General features: G+C 31.8%; 1 protein-coding gene across 1 annotated transcript; it reads right to left on the bottom strand.

The window, feature by feature from the left end:
• Window positions 1-1,007: 1,007 nt before the first annotated feature.
• LOC136269538 (uncharacterized) lies at window positions 1,008-22,510 on the bottom strand. Its single transcript, XM_066086068.1, has 13 exons — window positions 22,299-22,510; window positions 21,706-21,909; window positions 21,059-21,171; window positions 19,557-19,689; window positions 17,985-18,092; window positions 11,372-11,557; window positions 8,843-8,944; window positions 5,898-5,912; window positions 5,388-5,441; window positions 4,997-5,041; window positions 3,702-3,767; window positions 2,563-2,653; window positions 1,008-2,119 (listed from the first exon to the last, which is right to left on the bottom strand). The coding sequence occupies exons 1-13, from the start codon at window positions 22,345-22,347 to the stop codon at window positions 1,696-1,698; spliced, it is 1,590 nt and encodes a 529-aa protein (XP_065942140.1). The 5' UTR covers window positions 22,348-22,510; the 3' UTR covers window positions 1,008-1,695.

The following is a 22,510-nucleotide window of genomic DNA, read 5'->3' on the forward strand; positions in this document are numbered from 1 at the left end:
AATAGAAGAAGGCTCGATAAATTAAGTATATTTTTTAAAGTTACTATTCCTTATAATAAATCGCAGTAAAACGGGCTAGCAACTTTTTTTTTGAAAAAGGTGCGGTCAATAACTGTAAAATAAAACCATGAGCTTGAGTCCATCAGAACTGTTAGACATTGGCTACATTAGCAATGCAACTGACTGGAAAAAATTCAGAACACTCTATCAGTTTTTAACGTACTAGTCGACCATGTTTGTCGAGAAAAGAGACAGTTGCAATCTAAAATATTTGCAGGAAATATCTTCTATCTATAAATTAAATACAGGGTATTAATAGCAAAACAACTCTAAAATTATATGCTTATAAAATGAAGTATATTTACAGGCCCTAAAGTAACCCAAGCCTAAACAAAATAAATTACATGTTTTGGTGTTCTTGTTTTCTGTTTTTGTTAGATGTTAGGTGTGTATGCAAAAGAGCTATTGTATACAGGGAAATATTCGTCCTCGTTTTATTTTCGCTCCCTTCGCCCGCGTTGTCAAAGGGCTTATTTAAGACTTGCCGAATTCTATATTGCAAATAATATCTTTGTTAACCCCACTGCATCTGGGCGAATTCAAGACGGGGCGAAACAGTTTGCAATTGTTAAAAGGGCTAAAATAACATGGGGCGAAAATAACCCTGTAAACAGTATATATAGTATCAATAAAAGCAAGATGTTATTTTTTAATCCATCCATGATTTTTATGCTTAAAGGGAAAACGAACTAAGAACGAAAATCAATACAACATAAATTTAATACTTGATTTTATTACCAATAGCTTTATGGGGATGCAGGAGAATTGCACGAAAGAATATTCTGACATAATTAACCCCGTTAAGCATAAGCATGCAATATTAAAATAAATAAATACATCTATGAAAATTTCCCTTTCAAGATATCCAGACAAGAATACCTTTCATAGCTTTTTAATTGTTGAAAACATATTATCAATACTTATTCAACCCAATGTGTATTTTGTTATATACTTTAAAGTAATATACATAGAATTATTTGATATGCAAGTTCCATTTAAATTTAATTTAAACAGAATGAAAAAGAATGTGAACTTATTTCATGTAAATCCATTATACTAGATTTTCATTGTAAACTTATTATTTCATGATTTTTTAATACCATTTTACACCACTTATGTAAGAAATGTGTTCCTTTCTTGGTTTTATTGGTATTGATAAAAGAGAAATAAAAAAAAATTAATGATTAAAATTAATGCGCATAAAAATTAGAGCATAATCTATATTTTAAAAAAAACTCAAACACACACAGATTCGTTATAAGAATGCTCGTTCAAATCATTCAAACAATTTACATTTGAACTTACGTTGAAAATGATTTACATACATACATACAGTGTATATTTTACCTCCGAAATGGCGATGTTGTATTTATTGACTAGTAAGAAAATATAGTGGGAAATAATTGCCTCACACAGTGTCACACCACACATTTTAGAAATGCTTTACAAATACAGATGTACCGTTCAGGTTCAAAACTTTGATTCACCGGTCATCGAAATAAATATTATTTAATATGACTGTCGTTTTGCACATAAGGTTTTTGACACCTTTTTTCCTTGTAGTGCATGATTTGAGTAATATTAATGTTTCAATATCAATGTATGCTTCGATTTGAACAACCTAAAACATTCACGTCACATGTGGTCGTAGTCTGGGTTAAATTCATCGACATTTCGATTCTCTCTATTCATGACGTCATACTCTCCTTCTGGTGGGCTAAATCCATAAACATTTTGACTTATCAAATTTGAACTAGTCGTTTTGTTTTCTGCATTCATGACGTCATAATTCTCTTCTTCCTTGGGAATTTCCGTTTTATCTGTTGATGTCGAACTGACCACTCGGGATATCGTTGAAGGATCTTCAAAGGTTAGCACAATGTTTTCATACTCTGTACCTGAAACAAGTGAATCAGGATTTGCTTTCTTTGAGCGTCTGACGGGTTTTAGAGGAGACGACTTTACAGATCTGGTTTGCGACTGTTTGCTATCACGTCGTTGCTGGGTTGCATATTCAACAATAGGGGAATGATAAGCCGATCTTGAATTATTTCTACGTCTACAAGAACAAAAATACAGATATCTAAATTTAAGACTTCATGTTACACAATAAGCAAATTAAATAAAGATGTATTCTCAAATTCCTGTTTTTTTTTAAATTGGTTTCGTTTCATTATCATCGAAAAATCCATTACATATCAGCGACCCAAGCGATGCCAGATTAAAGAGGCTTGTGGTCAACAAATTAACCATCATATCTTTCTCAATATTTTTTGGGGTATGATTTGTTCACTTATGAAATGTATAAAATAAATATGTCGGATTTAAAATTTGAATATGTTGCTATATCTATATCTATATCTTTAACTCTTCTTTTCAGGGGATTTTTATTGTCTAAAAATGGCCATCATTCATCATACCAAACATTCTAAAGCGCATTTAAAGAACATGTCATACTAGTGAGTAAGATTAAAACATGTTTTAGAATAAAAAAAAAATTACCGTTTATATAGACAAACAAAAACCAGTAGCAGTATTGCTACTGTTGCCAAAACTCCAATTACTATTCCGACAACATTGCTGGAACTGGAATCTGTAAAGTATTAAACATGACGAGTTAATCTGGCAAAATTACAAGGACCAGCAAATTCCAAACAACTACAATAAAATGAGATTAAACCTCAAATAGTAAACACTTGGAAACTGAAACTCATGTAAATATGTTCACATTTAACTTTTATTCAACAGGTTTAACTTTCATTGAACAATCATTATGATATTTTATTGAATTATATTATGGAAAAAGTAATGAAATAAGAAACCATATATTGATTCAAATATTGGTTACATGAACCAGGTTGCTTTGCATGCTGGTTATTAGTACTTATAACAAATAAATACTCAAAACTGATGAATATGAACAAAACATAAAGGGCATGGTTTAATTTGTAAAAGACGATATCTAATATTCATTTTACCATGCCAAATTAAAATGCAAGAATAAACATGATCACCAATGATAACATTTTTTATACGTTTATTTTAATAGATAAAGATTATAATGAAGTATGTTCTGTTTGCTGAAGAGGACTTCTTGCAAAATTCATGCTGGTATGTCTAATTTTTTAATTAACAGATAGTGTGATTGATCAAAGTCTATTAATCTAAAAACGTAATCATGTAAAACTGTTTATAAATAGAATAAGCATTAAAAATACATATTTAACATCATCAATGCAAAAACTTTGTATATATTCATTATAAGGGACGAATAATAAGATCTTGGCTAAACTGATATGATTTTTGAGGGTAAAAAATAAGCATATTGAGCTCATTAAATATTGACATAAAAACCAAGATTTCCCCGTAGAAAAACATGCACGTATAAATAATATACGTTAAATTACTAAGTAGTGGGTTCCCACATATAAATGTAATATGTCAGTATTTCAAGCATTATTTAACTCCTTGCAACAAAGCTTTCACAAGCTCACATTTCATCTCATTCTCACTATTACAAGGAATAAGACCAAAACTGAATTTGTTCAAATTTGATGGGAGCTAAAAGCTTAGTTTGTTACATTCACAGCATACTATATTGAGAAAAAAAGACAAAACAATTCATTATAGACTCCGTTTACCACTACTGTCTTTAGCTAGGAACGATTTCATAGTTTCCTCGAGCTCATGTATCTGACTTTCTTGTTCTGAAATGTGTTATATATAAAAAGTGACGTTCGTGTATATATCATTTCTCTCAATTTTCTCGTTGCATTTTATTGCCAATATTATCAATATAAAATCTGCTGGGAATGATACGTCTGATATTGTTCAGAGTTAAGAAAAAACACTAAATATATTTATGTTAGCCCCCACCCCCCTTTCGACCAAACTATTACCTATTATTATGTTCACCCGAGTTTACTGCAATGGCCATGCTATAACACGGTTTATCAGATTTTGACTGAACAAAAAAAATGAAGTTTCTACTTAAAAGAGAACGTAGAATGTATAGTATATTAGTTAGTCAGTTTAAGTTTTCATCTGATGTATTATCATTTTAGATACTTGGAGTTTGCGATGTAAAATTGCTGAGCGGCGGAATACTTTGTTTACACTAATAGCCTGAGCTATTCTAAAATTAAAGATCCCTTTACAAAGCTGAGAGTACAAATTGTGGCAGGAATTGTTTACGAGCATGTCAAACAGTTAATTTTAGTTGAAGAATATAAAATTGCGAACGTGGAACTTTACATTTTATTTCTTATAGTTCTCAACTCTAAAAAAAAAATGGCGAGTTTATAAAATCTGCGTAGGTTGCTTCTCGCGATTTTACCCGGAAATTGATTCCTCGCGTTTAATTAGAAATCTAAAGAACATGAATTGCTCTGCTAATCGAACCAATGTTAACTAAATGAGGTTTATTGTTTTGTGTACTTAATTCTGCCACCCCGCTGCTTTGTATCAAATAGCGAGAATGTAAAATCACGAACGTGGAACTTTGCTCTCTATTTCTTAGAGTTTTCAACTCTCAGAAAAAATTGCGAGATTATAAAATCCACGAAGGGTGCTTCTCGAAGAAACTGATTCCTAGCGTTTAATTAGGAATCTACAGAACGCGAATCGCTCTGCTCATCGAGCACATTGTTTACTGAATGAAGTCTATTGTTTTGTGGTAGAAACAAAAGTCAACCTACCTATAAGGGTAACATTCTTCCACTTTTAGAATTGATAACAAAAGTGGGCGCATTATTTTCAGCCGCAAATAAATTTCATTTATAGTGTAAGGAGAATAACAAAATATGGATATCACTAAGTAAATATTTCTTCCACACAAATGTATATTCTAAAAAGAAAGTCATCATGGGAAAGCTGTACAAACTTAACACATAGAAGCAAGACAACGATATTTTGAAAATGATATTCAATCTTTTACCATTTGAAGATTTCGTTAGTTCTATTTGAGGGGTTGTAGTTGGTTCTGAAAAATATAATAGGGAACTATGACGGCAACAGTTTTCAAGCAGATAAGTTTTAAAAGACATAGCCTTATCACGTTAATAACCGTGGTCCCTCAGCCTTCAGCAAATAAATCCGCTTAAAGGCAATACAAATATATACATGCATATTAGATCGTATAATACATGTTTTTAACTTTACACATTGTATCGTATTGAATTTATTATCATGGTAATAATTCTGCAGTGCTGGAAACACTGCTTTGAAATAGTGTCTACAAGATTCAACACTTGTATCATAAATTTATCAAAATGATAAATGAAAAATTAATAACAATTATTCAGAAACTATTAGTTTTATTCAGTTACCATTATTGTTTACTATAGATCGAGTGGGATGACTTCTTTGTGGTGAAGTTAGTTCTGAAATACATGTGCCATAAATAATATTCATGCAGATATAAAATCATAATAAAAGATATAATATGGTATGAAATAGCTTGTGCAGATAATGCTAGAAAGACCCGTTTTTTTTCACAAATTCAGTGCGTGAACCTTGGAATTTTGTTAAGAGCTTTTGTTGAAAGGCAATATATACTGGGTATACACATATTCATGCATGCATTGCATTTTTAAACAATAAATAATAATATATGTTTTCATTTTGCATATAAAATCAACGGGCTTGCTTTAGACTGTGTTAAATAATCTACTTGAAATATTTGAAAATTTGAAACATACAAAATGCATATAGAACGGATTTTGTTAAATATGAAAGCAAAATGTCGATGTACATGTATATAAAAGTAAATATGTATATGTGCATTTGAGATTAGAACTTAAGTGGAAAACTATAGAAAAAAAACCAAATACACATACCTTGATCTATATTTTCTAAATAAAATGTACAATAATTTCTTTATTTTTGATCTTGAATAAATGTGTACACAGACCCCCCCCCCCCCCCCCCGAAAAACAAGCAAGTAGGAATGATATAGGTTTAAATATTTGGGTTCTCACATATAAATGTCATACGTAAGGATCCGGTTGTATCAACGGTTCATTAAATTTAATGTGTCATTATCCCTAATGAATCGTTAAAATCTAAATAAATCATTAGTTAATAACACATTAAAGGTCGTTGTACAAAACCTTTATTAAAGGTTTATTAGTTAATGCAGCATTAAAATATTAATGAGTCATTAAAGCGTTCTTATTCTTGAAATATTACTCATAATGCCATAAAACTATCACCGTGAAAAATTCACTGTTCAATTATAACTTTATTTTGGACTTTACTTTTAAAATTTAACATATGTTTTTAATATTTTCTCACAGTCTATTTCTTACAAAGTTACTTATTTAATTAGTGATTAACACTTTTCGGACTCTATATGTGATTTCAAAGAGACAGAGTGTCATTTCTCAAGGACTGTTAATCTCTTAAAACAACAGTGTGCAATTATCTGTTTTTCATGTCTTGGACATCAAAGACTCATTGAGTTTATTTAATTATTTTATATCTGTGAACCTTTCACTCAGCTTACTTATGTCATCACCTGTCAATTTTTAGTCATTGTTCAGATTCTTATAAATAGTTATGTACAATTGTCAATCGGCAGTCTGGAATACGGCGGCCAGCCTCGGCCACGTCCGACTCACCCAGAGTCTTGAGTCCGGAGGCCACTACTGGCCATATCCGACTTGTTTGTAAAATGTCTGTCTGTTAAATTGTTATAATGTTGCCATCGTTGAATCTCGTCCAATAAATACGGAATCTTTCATCACTTGGTTTATTTCTCTGGAACTGTATACTGGTGGACCTTCGGGAATACGGCAAACCTACCCTTCGTTTTTACTTTACGGCCCACAGCGCGCCACAACCTTATACCTTATACCCTCGACGCCAACATTCCCTCACCCCGTCCGTACTGCACACGGCGGATATACAGATCCAGAAGAATACCCTAGCACCGTAAAATCTACGCGGTCACAATTGGTGGATGAATCCTAAGGGTAACAACAACGCCCGGGGCTGCTGCATACATTTTGCAGTAGTCAGATCCTGGACCTCTTCAGCCAGCGAGTTCCCCCATTGAACATCAACTCAATCTCAACGTAACAACGATGGACAACAAAAGTTCCAGCCGCCATGAACTATGCAGACAGTTTTCTCTATTCATCACCAGGAAACAACGGTCAACTGTAGAAACTTCAGCTGTCCTCAAACGTCCGTCACCGGTGGAAGAAAATCAAAGAACAGAGGAAGAAATGTGATATTCCATTCAAAACACGAGGACGTGTTTTCCCCGGAGCGGTGGGAAACTATCACCGTGAAAAATTCACTGTTCAATTATAACTTTATTTTGGACTTTACTTTTAAAATTTAACATATGTTTTTAATATTTTCTCACAGTCTATTTCTTACAAAGTTACTTATTTAATTAGTGATTAACACTTTTCGGACTCTATATGTGATTTCAAAGAGACAGAGTGTCATTTCTCAAGGACTGTTAATCTCTTAAAACAACATTGTGCAATTATCTGTTTTTCATGTCTTGGACATCAAAGACTCATTGAGTTTATTTAATTATTTTATATCTGTGAACCTTTCACTCAGCTTACTTATGTCATCACCTGTCAATTTTTAGTCATTGTTCAGATTCTTATAAATAGTTATGTACAATTGTCAATCGGCAGTCTGGAATACGGCGGCCAGCCTCGGCCACGTCCGACTCACCCAGAGTCTTGAGTCCGGAGGCCACTACTGGCCATATCCGACTTGTTTGTAAAATGTCTGTCTGTTAAATTGTTATAATGTTGCCATCGTTGAATCTCGTCCAATAAATACGGAATCTTTCATCACTTGGTTTATTTCTCTGGAACTGTATACTGGTGGACCTTCGGGAATACGGCAAACCTACCCTTCGTTTTTACTTTACGGCCCACAGCGCGCCACAACCTTATACCTTATACCCTCGACGCCAACATTCCCTCACCCCGTCCGTACTGCACACGGCGGATATACAGATCCAGAAGAATACCCTAGCACCGTAAAATCTACGCGGTCACAATGCTATGCTCATACACTTCCGGGGCGTCTGCTTTGTTTGTAAACATTCTGCCAGGATGACAGACGCCGACGTTAAAAAAAAAAGTCAGGTAGAAACATGGGGAAAAGTTTGATACAATCGAAATTTAAATACAGATGAAGTCGCCCTCGATCGCACACCTGAACCCCGTTGCCGTTGTGTTGTATTCCTTTTGTGACCTTAGCTCTTGTGCATTTATTTCTTGATCTATATGCATTATTTGTTTGTAAATAAATACTAGTATTATGCATTAGCCTGCATATTTAAAGTTAGTATCAATCTGGCTTAGCAAAAGTGCGTAAAATTTGATAATTTCATCTTGACTTTGTAACAGCGCTGTAAAATGTAGGTCTACACAGTGAGGCTACTACAGCGAAATAAAAGTCTGCGGCTTATATAGTGGTTGTAGGGATATCGGCGATCAGATAGATATATGGCGGAAAATGCCTTTTACGAGTAGTATTCAGGTAAATGTCTAAAATATCATTTTACATGTAAAATTGTTTCACATTTATATTATTCCAATTTTTTTGGTTTACTTTTGACATTCGATAATTTACAAAAAAGATATGATTTTGTGGAAATTTGTATTCATTTTACCAAAAATTAGTGGTAAAAGCGAAAATAAACTTGTTTTCTTAGTGTTTGTAAAGAAATAATGTTGATAGAACTAAACTCATTCATTTTAGTAGCCATAATTTTTTTGTTTCTAATATTTAGACACAAAAGTACCTTTGGAACAAATATATTTCTTTTTTTCGTCACAGTTTGAGTTTTCAACAAGGATATCAGCGCCATTATATTGACGGATCACTGGACACGAGCTGCTTCCTTCTGAAATGATAAATGAAAGCATTTTATACGTTGTTTTATTCTGGTATCCGTTACTATACATGTATGTTTGTTTTGATTGCATTGAAATAAAATGAGATATATTTTGCCTTGATATACATGCACTATTCCAATATAGCAATATTCCAAATGTAGCTTTGTATTAAGGAGGCTTGGTGGCCAACAATTTAACCATCATACCTTTCTTAAATACTCAGATACATGTACATGTATAGTTTGTTAAGCTATAGACTATCACTTAGTAAAGAAAAAAAATACCTGTAGATCTGTAGCTCTTCGGGAAATTCGGATTGACGAACCGTAGAGCTACAGTTCCAGCCAAACAAAAAACTATATTTATTGCGCACAAAGAGTTTCGCACGGTTTTGGACTTATTAAACTAATTTAGGAATTTTGAAAATTACTTCGGTTATAGTTACTTTTAGTACTTGCCTCTGGATATCTTTTAAATACCCTCACCAGCCTCGTAAACTAAAACGGTGTGGTTTGTTTACAAGTAAAAATACCGGCTCTATCACATTTACGATTTCGACGTGAATTTCATATATTTCAAAATGGTGAATCAGTAGCAAAATCTCTCAGGAATTTTATGGTATTAAAAAACATGCATCATATATTCCTAAATTATTTTGATAAGCTCAAAACCTTGAGCAACATTTAATGTGCAATTGATATACAGTTCTCTGTATCGATGGAACTGTAATTTCCAGGTCGTCCATCCGATTTTTTTTTCAGACCGGGAGCTAGCTACAGACCTGCAGCTAAGAAAAATTGACATATTATTATAATTTAGCTTTAAAATCAAAATGTTTTGCTATTATTAATAATAATAATCTTTATAAAGAGCTCTTCATTTTAAAAAGATTATTATAGTCTATACCGATTACGACCATCCAGCTCTCTGAATAAGTATTTAAGATCAATTCTATGTAAGAATCAAAATTAGGTGGCCACGCATAGTCACAGATTTTCTTCTTACTTGACAATTGGATAGACTTTGGTGAGTAAAAAAGTCTAACTCGATTTATTCGTTGCTTTGTGGTCCCGTTGTCATTGTAACCGAGGGGAAAAATGTAAAAATGGCATTTTAATGTTTATTTGAGAACATGTTGTGAGAAAAGAGCACAACTTGGGGTGTCCAGGAAAGAATATATTATTAAGATAGTTGTCATTTTTCAAAAGAAAGAAAACCAATAGTGGAAAAACGCATATTTTTAGAGCGTTTCCATGGTTACTTAACAGAAATTTTAAAATCTGTTTTCTTCGTTTGTATAAAAAGTGCAAATCTTAAATTTTTTGGTAAACACTATTATGATTGTGCGATTAAGAATTTAAATATGAAAATTAAGAACCGTTTCTATGGTAACAAGCTTAAAATAAGGGAAATTATAATATTTTAAGGCATTTTTCGACGGATATTATTCACTTATAATGAATAAATATATAAAATCAATTGTTCAGAAGAAATAAAGTATGTCCTCAACTTTAATGACACCTGAAAAAAAATCGGAAATTTTAAAAAAAAAACTGCCATTGCTATGGACTTTTCAAAAAGTAAGAATTTCTGTGTAATTTTTTACGCAACTCAATTTCCATAGCAACAACACTTCTCTGTTGCAAAACAAAGCTTTCTTGGTAAATAATGAAAATTTGGAAAGATTTTTACAAGTTCCTACTTAAACAATTAATTTTTTTTTCTAAAATCAGGAGTTAAAGCATATCAAAATCATCTTTATTTTCTCAGTTTTTCCTATTTTTTGGCCTTGTTGCCGTAGCAACAGATGTCAATTTATCTAATAAAATATATATTGCATAGACATTGATATTGATGTAAAAATTTAACAGTTTCCCATTTCGGCTTATTAAAAACCCGCAAAAAACTGTTTATAAAAATGTGTAACGGTTTCCATGGTAACCGTGAAAAGTATTGGTTACTCCATCAATTTTCAGATATAATTATAGAATTGAATATAGGACAAAGGCTGTTTTGTGTCTTTGATAGTATACATTAGTGGGCAAAACCTTCTAATATGGCTTCAAAGTAGGTAAGTTTTGTTATTTTTTACTTTTTATTATTTACCCCCAGTAACCAACTTTTAGTGGTTTTTTGCGTTTAACAACTAGGTGTGTCCATGCATGAAATATAAGGAAAATTGGTGACTATGCGTGGACAGACCCTTTTATAAATCTTTGATTCTTACATAGAATTGATCTTTAAAATAAGAAAGGAAATGTGTGTTAAAGCAAAACAAACAAAAATCATTTAAAATTCTTTAAAAAAAAGTTAAACATACTAGTAATTGGGTAAACCCTGAGAAACAGTACTTGCCTTCTTCAATGCATTGATTTTGTTTGACTTCAACAAAATATAGAACATGAATAAGTTCTTGAAAATAAAGTTGAACTTACGTTTCACCGTTTCGATTTGATAAAACTGTCTTCTGCCAATCCAATACCGAGATATGGGCCAACGTAAGCGTTTGTAGTTTTCATGAGATGGTAGATAATAAGCTAATGTTTGATTTTGTTTTGCACAATTAGACACAGCCTCCATCCAAGTAACTTTGTCTTGGAATTCTTTTAAAATGCCATTTTCTGAAATTTTAAGATACTAGTATATTAACATTTAGTGTGAATTTAAAATAAACCCCCACAATCTTAAATTAATAGCGTATTTAATTTTTTTCTGGACGCATCAAATGCGCATCAGGTGGAACAGATTGTAAAGAGGCCTTGAAAAAAAATATTTGAACATAAACAATATAATATATCAGGGTAAGTATTTTTTAACAAGTGTTATACAATCTATCCTTATAAATTATGACATTTTGCCAATAAACTTCGAAACGCCTGCGTCCGAGTAACTTCTAATAGCTTTGGTATTTCAACACGGGTGATTTGATGTCCAAACGCTTGAATTTTACATCATAAATAACTTAAAAAATAAATAATTTGAAAATGAGTCAATTCGTTTCTTGAAAAGTGATTTTAGTTTTGATGAATAGACGCCAATCGCAACTTCTCGGACCTTTCCGACAGGCTCCGAAAAACACCTCGAATATATTACCTAGTCGCCCATGACAATCCCCCTTTTTATTAAATTTGATAAAAATACAACACATTTTACGATTTTTGAGATGTAAGCTAGACTTCATTAAAGTCAATGATATACCTTAAAATATACCACAAAAGCAACACACGAGGATGTCCAGAAGATACTTGTTTTAATGGGAAGCAACTCCATTTTGTATAACATTCTAACATCCTGTGATGTTAATACATTCGAGGTTTTTTTCCGAGAGGAAAGGCCCGAGTGGTTGCTATTAGGACACTAGACGCTTGCAAAGCACGACCTCTGGTGAGAAAATCGAATAGACCTTTCCAGAACAGGGTTAAAAACGGACATGGGTTGACGGGCATCGCAGGCGGATACCTTTGATCGGCAATCTATGGTTAATAAAAAAAAAATTAAATGGATTAATTGGATTCGATTTTAATTTTGATGGAAAGAACTTTCCAGAAGGAATGGCAAGTAACGCGGTTAGACTAAATAACGTCATGGCTGAACGCAAAGGGCGAGTTATCGATAGGACATCGATTAGCGTTTTTATATACATTATAAACACGGCAGATTGGTAGTAAACCTTATATACATTTAAATAGAAACAATGAACAGGTTGTGTTCTAACTTGATCTATATCAATAAATGATGTACGCATGAAACAGAGAAGTTGAATGGGAGGGGGTGCAATTCTTTTTCTTCAAAACAATCTTTTATCTGAAATTCTTATATGAAACAGTGACAAAAATAATTGTGAAATTTGACCTAAAGAACAAACTTTAGATTAACAACGCACTAAATACCAACTCACCGGTTTGAAATTAAAGTAAAAAGTTTGGTTTTTTTCAGTCAGCTGCAACCAAAAAATTGATGATCAGGTACATAATGTACATGTATATATAATCCATTTCAGTTTATATTTTTCATCCCTGCCTGTTCCTATAAATATCTAGCCAAACTGGTTTTTTTTTTCAATTTTAAAGAATATGTCATGAAAGCAATTAAAAGGAAAAATTCGAACGAACGAACTATAAGCAGTGTATCAATTTAATGTTTAAAGTGTTTAAATTGCACCGCGCTTTAAGAACTTGAGACCGTTCCTCAGGCTCAAAAAGACTTACGGCCAGGTTTAAGTTTAGTCCGAACTAGACACAACATTTAAAAAAAACCCAGACAATATGTTTAACTTAGTTTCGATCAACAAAGAGGTGGAATCAATGGTGGCATATTTCAGCCCCTTGTGGACAAGAAATTTTTCTATCAAATATGTCAACATGCAAGATAAATATGCTGACATGCAAGATAGTAATGTCAACATGCAACATAACTACATTGACATGCAAGAATTATTAAAAGTTCCAAAAAATCTTAATTATCGCCCACATGTGACATCCAAATTGGTAGATGCTACTTATTCATATCGAAATAAAACTTATTCATGTTAACATGTATGATGTATGACATGTCGACATAAATAAGTTGCATGTAAACATAAATTAGTTGCATGTCAACATAAATAAGTTGCATGTCAACATAAATAAGTTGCATGTCGACTTCAATAAGTAACATCCAGCATCTTGGATGTCACAAGTTGGCGCTATTTGAGATTTTTTTATAGTTTTCTTTTCATTGTAATTTTCTTGCATGATAACATAGTTATGTTGCATGTTGACATAACTATCTTGCATGTCAACATACTTATCTTACATGTCGATATATTTGATATAAAATAACTTGCATACAAGGGGCAAAGATATGCCACCATAGGAATCCTTTAGTCAGGACCTTTTATTGGCTCACATCTACGCACGTTTTGGTGTTACCGCCAATTTTCCTTCTTTTTTGTGTTTTCTTGTGTGCAGAGGTTGGAAATGTTTTATTTGAGGCGAATTACACAGATAATGTTAAAGGAAAAGTCGTTTACACATTTACAGTGACATATAAATACTAAGAAAACAAGTTTGTTTTAAACACTCACTTATGACTTATCTTATTTTCTCATCTTAAGGACTAATTTAAGGACCATCTCAAGTCCACCGAGAGAAACGAAGAACTACTTATTGTACAGCGTAGCCTTACTATTGTGGTGCTAATTTTCCATGTCAAATAACTAGGTCAATGACCTACTTTTTAGGTAAGTAACCTTTGAAAGTTAATTGAAAAATTTGTCAAAATTGTCCACCCTTTGAAGGTTTTTTTTTTATTTTGCAATGATTAAAAATAATAAAACAGTTTAATTTGTTGGTTGAAGAATGATTAAAAAACTAATAGTTTTACTAAATTCATATATCAATGAATCGTTCTAAGCTGATATTTAAAATTTAATTTAGTCCAAATTTTCTCCATCAATTTTCATTTTCATCATTTTTGATCGATTTCACAACAAACCTAACTAATAGGAGCTCAAAACCATTGATTGCCTACAACTATGTTTATTGTCTGTATTCTGTTGACATAAACTTTAACTTTATACCAATTTATCTTTTAAAAAGATAGTTGAGCTAGCGCTGTAGCCATCATTAAACACAGAAGTCGATTTCTAAACCATCGGGCTAATTTTCTGAATCGATTATCTATAACTAGGAGGGCACATTTATGAACAGAAATTGTGTTGGGGGTGGGGGTCTCAATTCAGAATGCTGAATCTAGAGTGAGCTTCACATCGGCATTGACATATTTCTGAAATGTGCTTTAATCATTCCGTATTTACTGCAATTTCAATTTTGAGGTGAACAATGGAAATCAGTAGATCTCAAAGTACTTTTATGAAAGGCACACCAAATTCACAAAAATGAGCTAATCATAGTTTCACAGTCGATAAACAAGGTTCAGCGGTCTTAAATTATAGTTTACGGATAGAAAACGAAAGTTAACGACGATAATCTATATTTCACGTCTGGAAATTATAGTTTACATGTACGCAATCATCTATGTTTCAGAAGTGTGAAACTAAAATTAACACTGAAAACGACCATTTGCGATTGCAAAACATAGTTTATTTAATAAACATAGTTTTACGATCGTGAAACTATGATAAACAGCTCTTAACTATACTTAACGAATGTAAATTTAAGTTTACAGATGTGAATCTACAATGTATAGTTATCAGCATAATCGATCGTGAACGTTATTTGCAGACATATAAACTTAGAGTATCATTCGTAAACTATAGTTAACGATTCGTTAACTATGGTTTGCGGTTCGTAACTATAGTTCAAAATAAATTAATGTTAACCATAGTTTAGCGTCCGTAAACTATAGTTACCAGTGGATAAACCTAGTTTATCATCTGTGGAACTTTATTTAACGCCGTAAACGATCTAAATTTCACATATGTAAATGTTAACGCGATCATCTATGTTTCAGAAGTGTAACACTATTATTTCCACTGGAAAAAACCATTCGCCATTACAAAACATAATTTATCTGATAAAAATAGTTTCATGATCGTGAAGCTTTCATTAACAAATTTAAACGATAGTTAAGGAATGTAAATTATTGTTTACAGATGTGAATCTATCTCTATTAGCAAAATCTATCGTAAACGTTAATTGCAGACGGATAAACGAAAATTATCATTCGTAAACTATAGTTTACAACCGTTAAATATACTTTTACAGATAAACACTATAGTTAACAAATTGTTAAGTATGGTTTGTGATTCGTAAACTATAGTTAACAGTCGATAAACTTAATTTATCAAATGTGAAACTATGTTAAGCTCATTTTTTGTGAATTTGGCGTGCCATATCTAAGTTGCAATTGTATCATTACGACAAGCTCGGAAAAACAACGATTGTTACTTCTGGGCAACTGATACTCTTGAGCATGTATGTACAGGTTGAATAACAGAACACAAAGCTTCAGAACATTTGTAGATGATAAAACGAAATTGACATGGTACAGTTTATCAACAGAAGTATTTCCAGAATGCCCTACTGTGAAATCGAGCGTGCGTATTCCAGTAAAAGAATTTAGTCTAAAGTAGTTGTTAGTGCTATTACATAACGCATTGATCAAATTTTCGAGATATTCTATCTGTAATTAAGGTATCCCACTTCTTATTAAATTTAATTTTAAAAAACTTTCAACAATAAAATTTCCACTTTTTATTAAATTTAATTTTGTAAAAATTTCAACAATATTGAGATGGTCACAATAAAAACACTTTCTCGTACATGCAATAATTTGTGAGGTTACAGCTGTATTTCTTTTGTTGAGTAAAAGGCATCTGGTGCAATTTATTAAAATTATTTGAACCCTATCCAATGAATATTGTTAATACATGCATTTCTATAAAAGTAGGTTTGAAACTACCTTTACTTTTATCACAATAATGATATTTACTTGACCACCTTTTTATGAAATATTACTCTCGTTGACATATTTTGGATATTCATTTTCGCAGACGGTTTTAAATATATCATGTGCGCTAGCGAAGGTTTTCAGTCCCCTTCGCTTCTCTTAAAAAACTTCTATGACGTCACCCATTGTAATTAGTCAACGTTTATTTTCACTATTCAACCAGCAGGTGTTGGATATATAAATATCCAACTGATAGGAGTTGGATATTTTTAATATCTAACCGTCAATCAGTTGGATATTCAAATATCTAACTGGGCATTAAACAAAGAAAACTGAAAAAATGTTGAAACGTGTATTTCCAACATAAATTCAAATTCATAAAACAGAATTTTGTCATCCATAAATGTATATCCGATAAGCCACGAATAATTTGTTTGCAGAAATATCTCCTTTTCTTAATTTTGATAGATTCGGGATCACATATAAATCACTTTCATAAACTTTAAGACTTCTTCTTTGAACCTTGAACCATATCACTCCTTCTAATTAGTTCAACAATATAGGAAATATTGTCGCACTATGACTTCATAAGACTCCTATCAATTTTTTAGATAAATCATCGTCTGTTAATTGACGTCAAAATTCTGATTTTTCCTTTCTCCTTGCAAGTTTAAAATATCATTCATTCAAACGGTATCCATGTCTTTCCAGGAACTGTGGATCTCTATAAACATTGTACAAGTGTGTACTTTGCGTTAAAAAATTCATCTTCTAAATCTATGTCTGCTCAGTACAGCGGTATGGTTTTCTATAACATGCGCACCTGTTCACTCGTCCATGATTAAAAAGGTGTGTTTGGTTAGGCTATTGTGTATGGTATTGCTGGAATTATACTTTTGTATGACATCACAGTTGGATATATGAATGGGTCAATGCTTCTTAGAGGCTCAAATGGGGGAATTTTTTTAAGTAAGATAAATAACTCGATAGTGTTGAATAGTTTAGAGAAAACATCCCCTCCTCGGGCCTTCGGCCCTCGGAGGGAATGTTTTCTCTAAACTATTCAACACCATCTCGTTATTTATCCATTACATAAACCCTTGGTAGATCTTATTACGAAAACTCTGTGATGTGGTGGCGCTATCTAGCAAAACACTAGAGTTGCACTCCGTGCAACTTTACACTTTTATTCAATAAAATAAGAGGTTTTAAAGCTCTACGGAAACTTGAAACAATATCGACTTGCAGGCCTCGGATAAGACATTACGTACAACTTTATACGAATTAAGATATAACTTACTTGTAGTGAACGTTATTAAAATTGTAATCTATTTACAAGGACACTATTTATAAAGCTCGTGTTTTAAACGTTGCGATTGGGTCAGCTACTCGCAGCTGCAGCCTCTCATAGAATAGAGGTTGTCACTGAATTTTTGTTATGAAATCTGCCTAGAGTTTATGTGGAACGGAGTAAACCAATAATCTTTAAGGAGAGCGGAGTGAACCAAATAGTTTTGGCTAGCGAAGATGAAATATTGCAGATCTCGGAACTTGTTCATTGTTTCATCATTCGTCGGTGAGATAATGAATGATAAGTAAAATCTTGTAAATCTTAATTAAGAAAGGAATTTATTTAACTCTTTTTGTCATACTTACGTTGACAAATATAAATATTCTGAGATGAACAGTTAAATTTCTCAGCCCTTCCAGAATTGACAGAGATGCATTCTTCAATTCGAAAACCGCTCAGCTCGTCAAAACTATCTAAAAGAAATAACAAAAATGTTATCCCAATATCATCAGTCTAGATCTGTGAAGTTGATTTACTTAAATTAAACTAATGTGTGGCATAAAATTCCAAGATCGATAAACTTATACTCTAGAGGAGTTTGGATATAAAAAAAAAATATTTGCTATCATAAATCAACAGGCATGAGACATCTTTTATTCAGCAAAGAAAAAGTAAAAGAGCAAGTCGGCTTGTATATTTATTAAAATATTTTAAAATCTAAATGTTTTGATAACCCATTGATAGTTTGCATTATATTTCTGAAAACTGTGGATTTTCTAACATTTAGAATGAACAATTGATGCATTGTCAATGTTAAATTGATTACTTATGCTTTCAAGCAAAGACTTAAAGACCAGTTTATGCAGAAACGGTCAGGCGATTTTGTAAATTCTTCCAAAGGTCATATTTATATATAATACCATTATAGTAACATTTGGATGTGAAAAGTATTTAAATATTTTACCATCAAACCGTCGAAAATTATTTGTTAAACTTTGAACGTCAAATCACCGACTTTTTAGAAACTGGTAGACAGATAGGCATCCCTATTAATAAAAGACGCTGTACCTTATGCAATAAAGAATAAATTGCCGATGAAATGGATTTTGTGTAAAGTATTCATGTATTGTTATAAATATTTCTGATAGTTCCAAACTCTCAGAAAATAATAGCGAGAAATTAAATCCGCATGGGGTGCTTCTTGCGATTTTACACGGATATAAATTCCTAGCGTTTGAATAGGAATTTACGGTACTAGACAAAAATACTGGTGAAAGACTTTTTTTGATAAAAAGATTTTCAAATAAAATAAAAAGGTTGCTTACCGATGCAGTTCGTGTCCTTATTATAATGTTCTTAATGTGTTAATTCGTGATCTACATGTGCATGAGCTTATTTGCTGAACTTTTCTTGGGTCTTCTGAATGATATACATGTATACCGTTGGGCTAAACAATGTTGATCTGACTATTTATTGAAAAGTAAAACTATTGAAAGTACTTTCACCAAACCCTACACAAGGGTCAAAAACTGCTTTAGTATCGACGATATCAACGTTTGAAATACTTGTTTTGATAGTGCATTGACATTTGTTTTAAAATTAACGCATGCAATTTTTTTTAAGTGCGTTGTTACAATGCGCACATATATATTCATACGCGGACAAGCTGAAATTATCATATTTCTATAATTATTTTGATAACATTTGTTTTTTAAGATGGCATTTTAAAATGCAAATATACCCTTCATTTTAAAGTCAATTGTTTGATTTTTTACTAAAGCGATGAATAGTTACATCTTTTTTTTCTCATAATTTCACCTCCCTCAATATGAAAATAAAATCACAGTGTGCCTGCTGTGTTGATTGTTAAGAAACATTGTCTTATCATGAATTCCAATTAAAGTGTACGAAGTTTATATTGTGAGGTGGTTATTTACCCTGTCGTTCGAAAACGGAAAAAACTGTTGCCATCTCACACAGTCTGTCTTCCCAAACACATGGAATATCACAGTTGTCAATGGGCAAATATGTGTCAGATGTCAATGATGCCAAGCACGAACAATTGTTTCCCTGAAAGTACAAAAATATTTAAAGCATACATTATTCATTCTTCCAAATTTTTTTTTAAGTTGCGTACTTTCGAACACATCTTTGTTGTTTTCTCAAACTAACCGATTGAGAAAAAATTCACTTATTCTTCTTCTTATTAAGTTTTAACTAGTATTAATTAAATATTGGGCTATTTTCTGTTGGTTAACACTTTTTCAGTGTCGCTTGTATTGCAGAAAAAAACGAGACAAAGAAATTTTTTCGATATAACGTTACAGAAGAAAAACTATTTAATAATATTCTCTTTATTCGTTTTGCAAGTGAAATTTGAGTTTAGAGTCTATGAAAAAAAACTGCCACTTTCATCCTTCTGGATCGGTTTAAATCATCATGACATTGCATCATAAAACTTTAACTTTAAACGAACACAAAATAAAAAAAAAACATTACATTGTTAGGGTGTATTGAATTTCAATAATGCGTTATTATAATAATTATCCCATTTTTTTCTACAAGTAGCAAGCGTTTTGGTATCATATTTTTGTCATGAGGTCAGTCAAGTATAATTTAAAACGAAGAATTTTTAATAATTTTAGTTCATAAGTTCAATAAGTTTTTAAACCGTACATAAGAATCGTTATTTGTTATGCAACATGTGAATGTTTCAGAAGAAAAAAAGTTCGTGGACATAGTATTAACTAGAACTTAAAAACCTCAATTCATATGACTAAAATGGATATCTGTGCTTGAAGGACAAAGATTGCTATAAACAACTAAGCATTATAAAGTTGAAGATACGATCTCGTCAAAACTTAATTTAGAATTTTTATTTTTTTCTCTCTACGTTTAAACAGAATATACTAGTTTAATTTTTTTACATGATTTTTTTTAATATATAAAGCTCTTAGAGCATTTAAATTTATTGAAAATATTCATAATTATATTTTACGATTAATGATAGACATCTTCGCCATATTATTCGCTTATGTTCTTTGTTTAGGGGAATTTTTCTAAAAGTTTAATTTTGGTTACCGTGACGATGTAATTTGTAAATAGCAATACTGTGAATCATTTACAGTGTCGTGTTACAGGTAGGTGACGTTAAGACAATTTGAGCTTTTTGTTACATTGATACATGTAATACAGGGTCTTGAAATCAAGGTCGGCGAAATATGGTGACCTTATAGAAGCGATAGAATTGAATTGAAAGAGAAGTTTTTCAATGACAATCTTGAATGATAATCAGAATCGATTGATTAATGATGGATTAAGAATCTATCAATATAAATATCTGTTTAGATCGGATCGGATAAAGTAAAATATTATAGTCATCAATATCAAATTCACTTAATCATATCTAATTTAAGGATGTTACATGTATTAACATCACCTTTACTCCAATGGTCGTTGTATTGGCATTGTTCTGACAAAATTGAAAGCAGTTTACAAGCCTGTTGTTTTCAATCGTTGTAGAGCCTAAAATATTGACGTTTTTCTGACAACCTTAAAGAAAAAATTAAAAACAATATTATATTTAGTTTGATCTATGTTACAGTACTGAACAATACATATATGAGTTTAAAAGAAAACCTAAAAACATATTGATACAACCTACTATTACAGTTACAGTACTAATAGTAGTAATTATGAAAAGTTGAGAATCTTTATATAAAAGCATATTTTTTTATATTCAGAATCAAACTTTTTCAAAGGAACTTATTCTTTAAAATACACACTTGGGAATTTTTAGTAACTTAAGAAAATCCGTCTTCATTTAATAAAATACCTTAAAATTAATTATGCTAATTTCCATTCGGGATCTAAAAAAGTCATCAATCATATCTATTTGCCTTATTTAAGAGGGTTCTGTGGTCCTGTCAAATTCTATATGAAAATATTGGAAAATACCCAAATCTATAGTAAATCTTATCTTAAAATTTAAGGGATATCTGGTGGTTACTTTTTTGACCATATATAGCCTTCTTAATGTTGCATTATTGGGAATATATATCATTAATTTGTTTGTGTTTCTTGTACCTTTATTCACGACGCTGAATTCCGTTACTGCGTCTTGTATCCAGTACCCAGAACTAGGAGTCACTGTGGTTTCCTTTACCATCTGATTAACAAACTTTTTATATTCTGTCTTCACTTGTGAAAAGTTTATCAACTGACAAGCTTCATTAGCCTCTTTCCAATTAAGGTACACACCTTTTAGTACCACTGCAGATGAATGCACGTCTGCAATAGAGGAATTTTAACAACTTCCAGATCATCTTCAAATGCATGAGCTTGTAAAGTACTGATAGATCAAAAATATATTTTAAGTAAAAGTTTCACCAAAATTTTCAGATCACTTAACTCAGTCAGCAACTCAGATCTTAAAAGAAATTAAAGTTCATTAATCTGAGGTCGATACTTAGACATGAACTGAGTTTGACTTGGGGAAAAATGGTGACGGTGGGGTCTTATGTGTGAATAATAGACTAGCCAAGCAAAATTCACTACACGGAAGTTAGTGTATAAAATTTAACTATATAATAAAATGTCTTATTTGCAACTACACTGTTTATAAAAGTGTCGTTATTAGAAACTTGAACTATTAAACACTGTTAGAAAATGATACTCACTTAAAACGGACAGCACAATACAATAAAGATATCGGGAGTACCAATCCATGATATAGATGTATATTCGTTATTGTGTAAGGGTTACCACACATGCAATTTTGTCGCACATTTATATGATTAACACGCCACTTAGAACCCAGAACACGGAAAATCACATTTCCTCACACTAATATCCGGACGGCCTACGGTACTCACTGCACATCTAAACATCG

This window comes from Magallana gigas, chromosome 5 (assembly GCF_963853765.1).
Source record: "Magallana gigas chromosome 5, xbMagGiga1.1, whole genome shotgun sequence".
NCBI lineage: Eukaryota > Metazoa > Mollusca > Bivalvia > Ostreida > Ostreidae > Magallana > Magallana gigas.

Coding starts and splice junctions, on each gene's coding strand:
- LOC136269538 (XM_066086068.1), bottom strand. CDS start 22,347: ATGGATTGGTACTCCCGATATCTTTATTGTATTGTGCTGTCCGTTTTA. Junction 11,558..17,984: donor GAATATTTATATTTGTCAAC/GTAAGTATGACA, acceptor TTAAAATTTCAG/AAAATGGCATTTTAAAAGAA. Junction 3,768..4,996: donor ACTAACGAAATCTTCAAATG/GTAAAAGATTGA, acceptor AACACATTTCAG/AACAAGAAAGTCAGATACAT.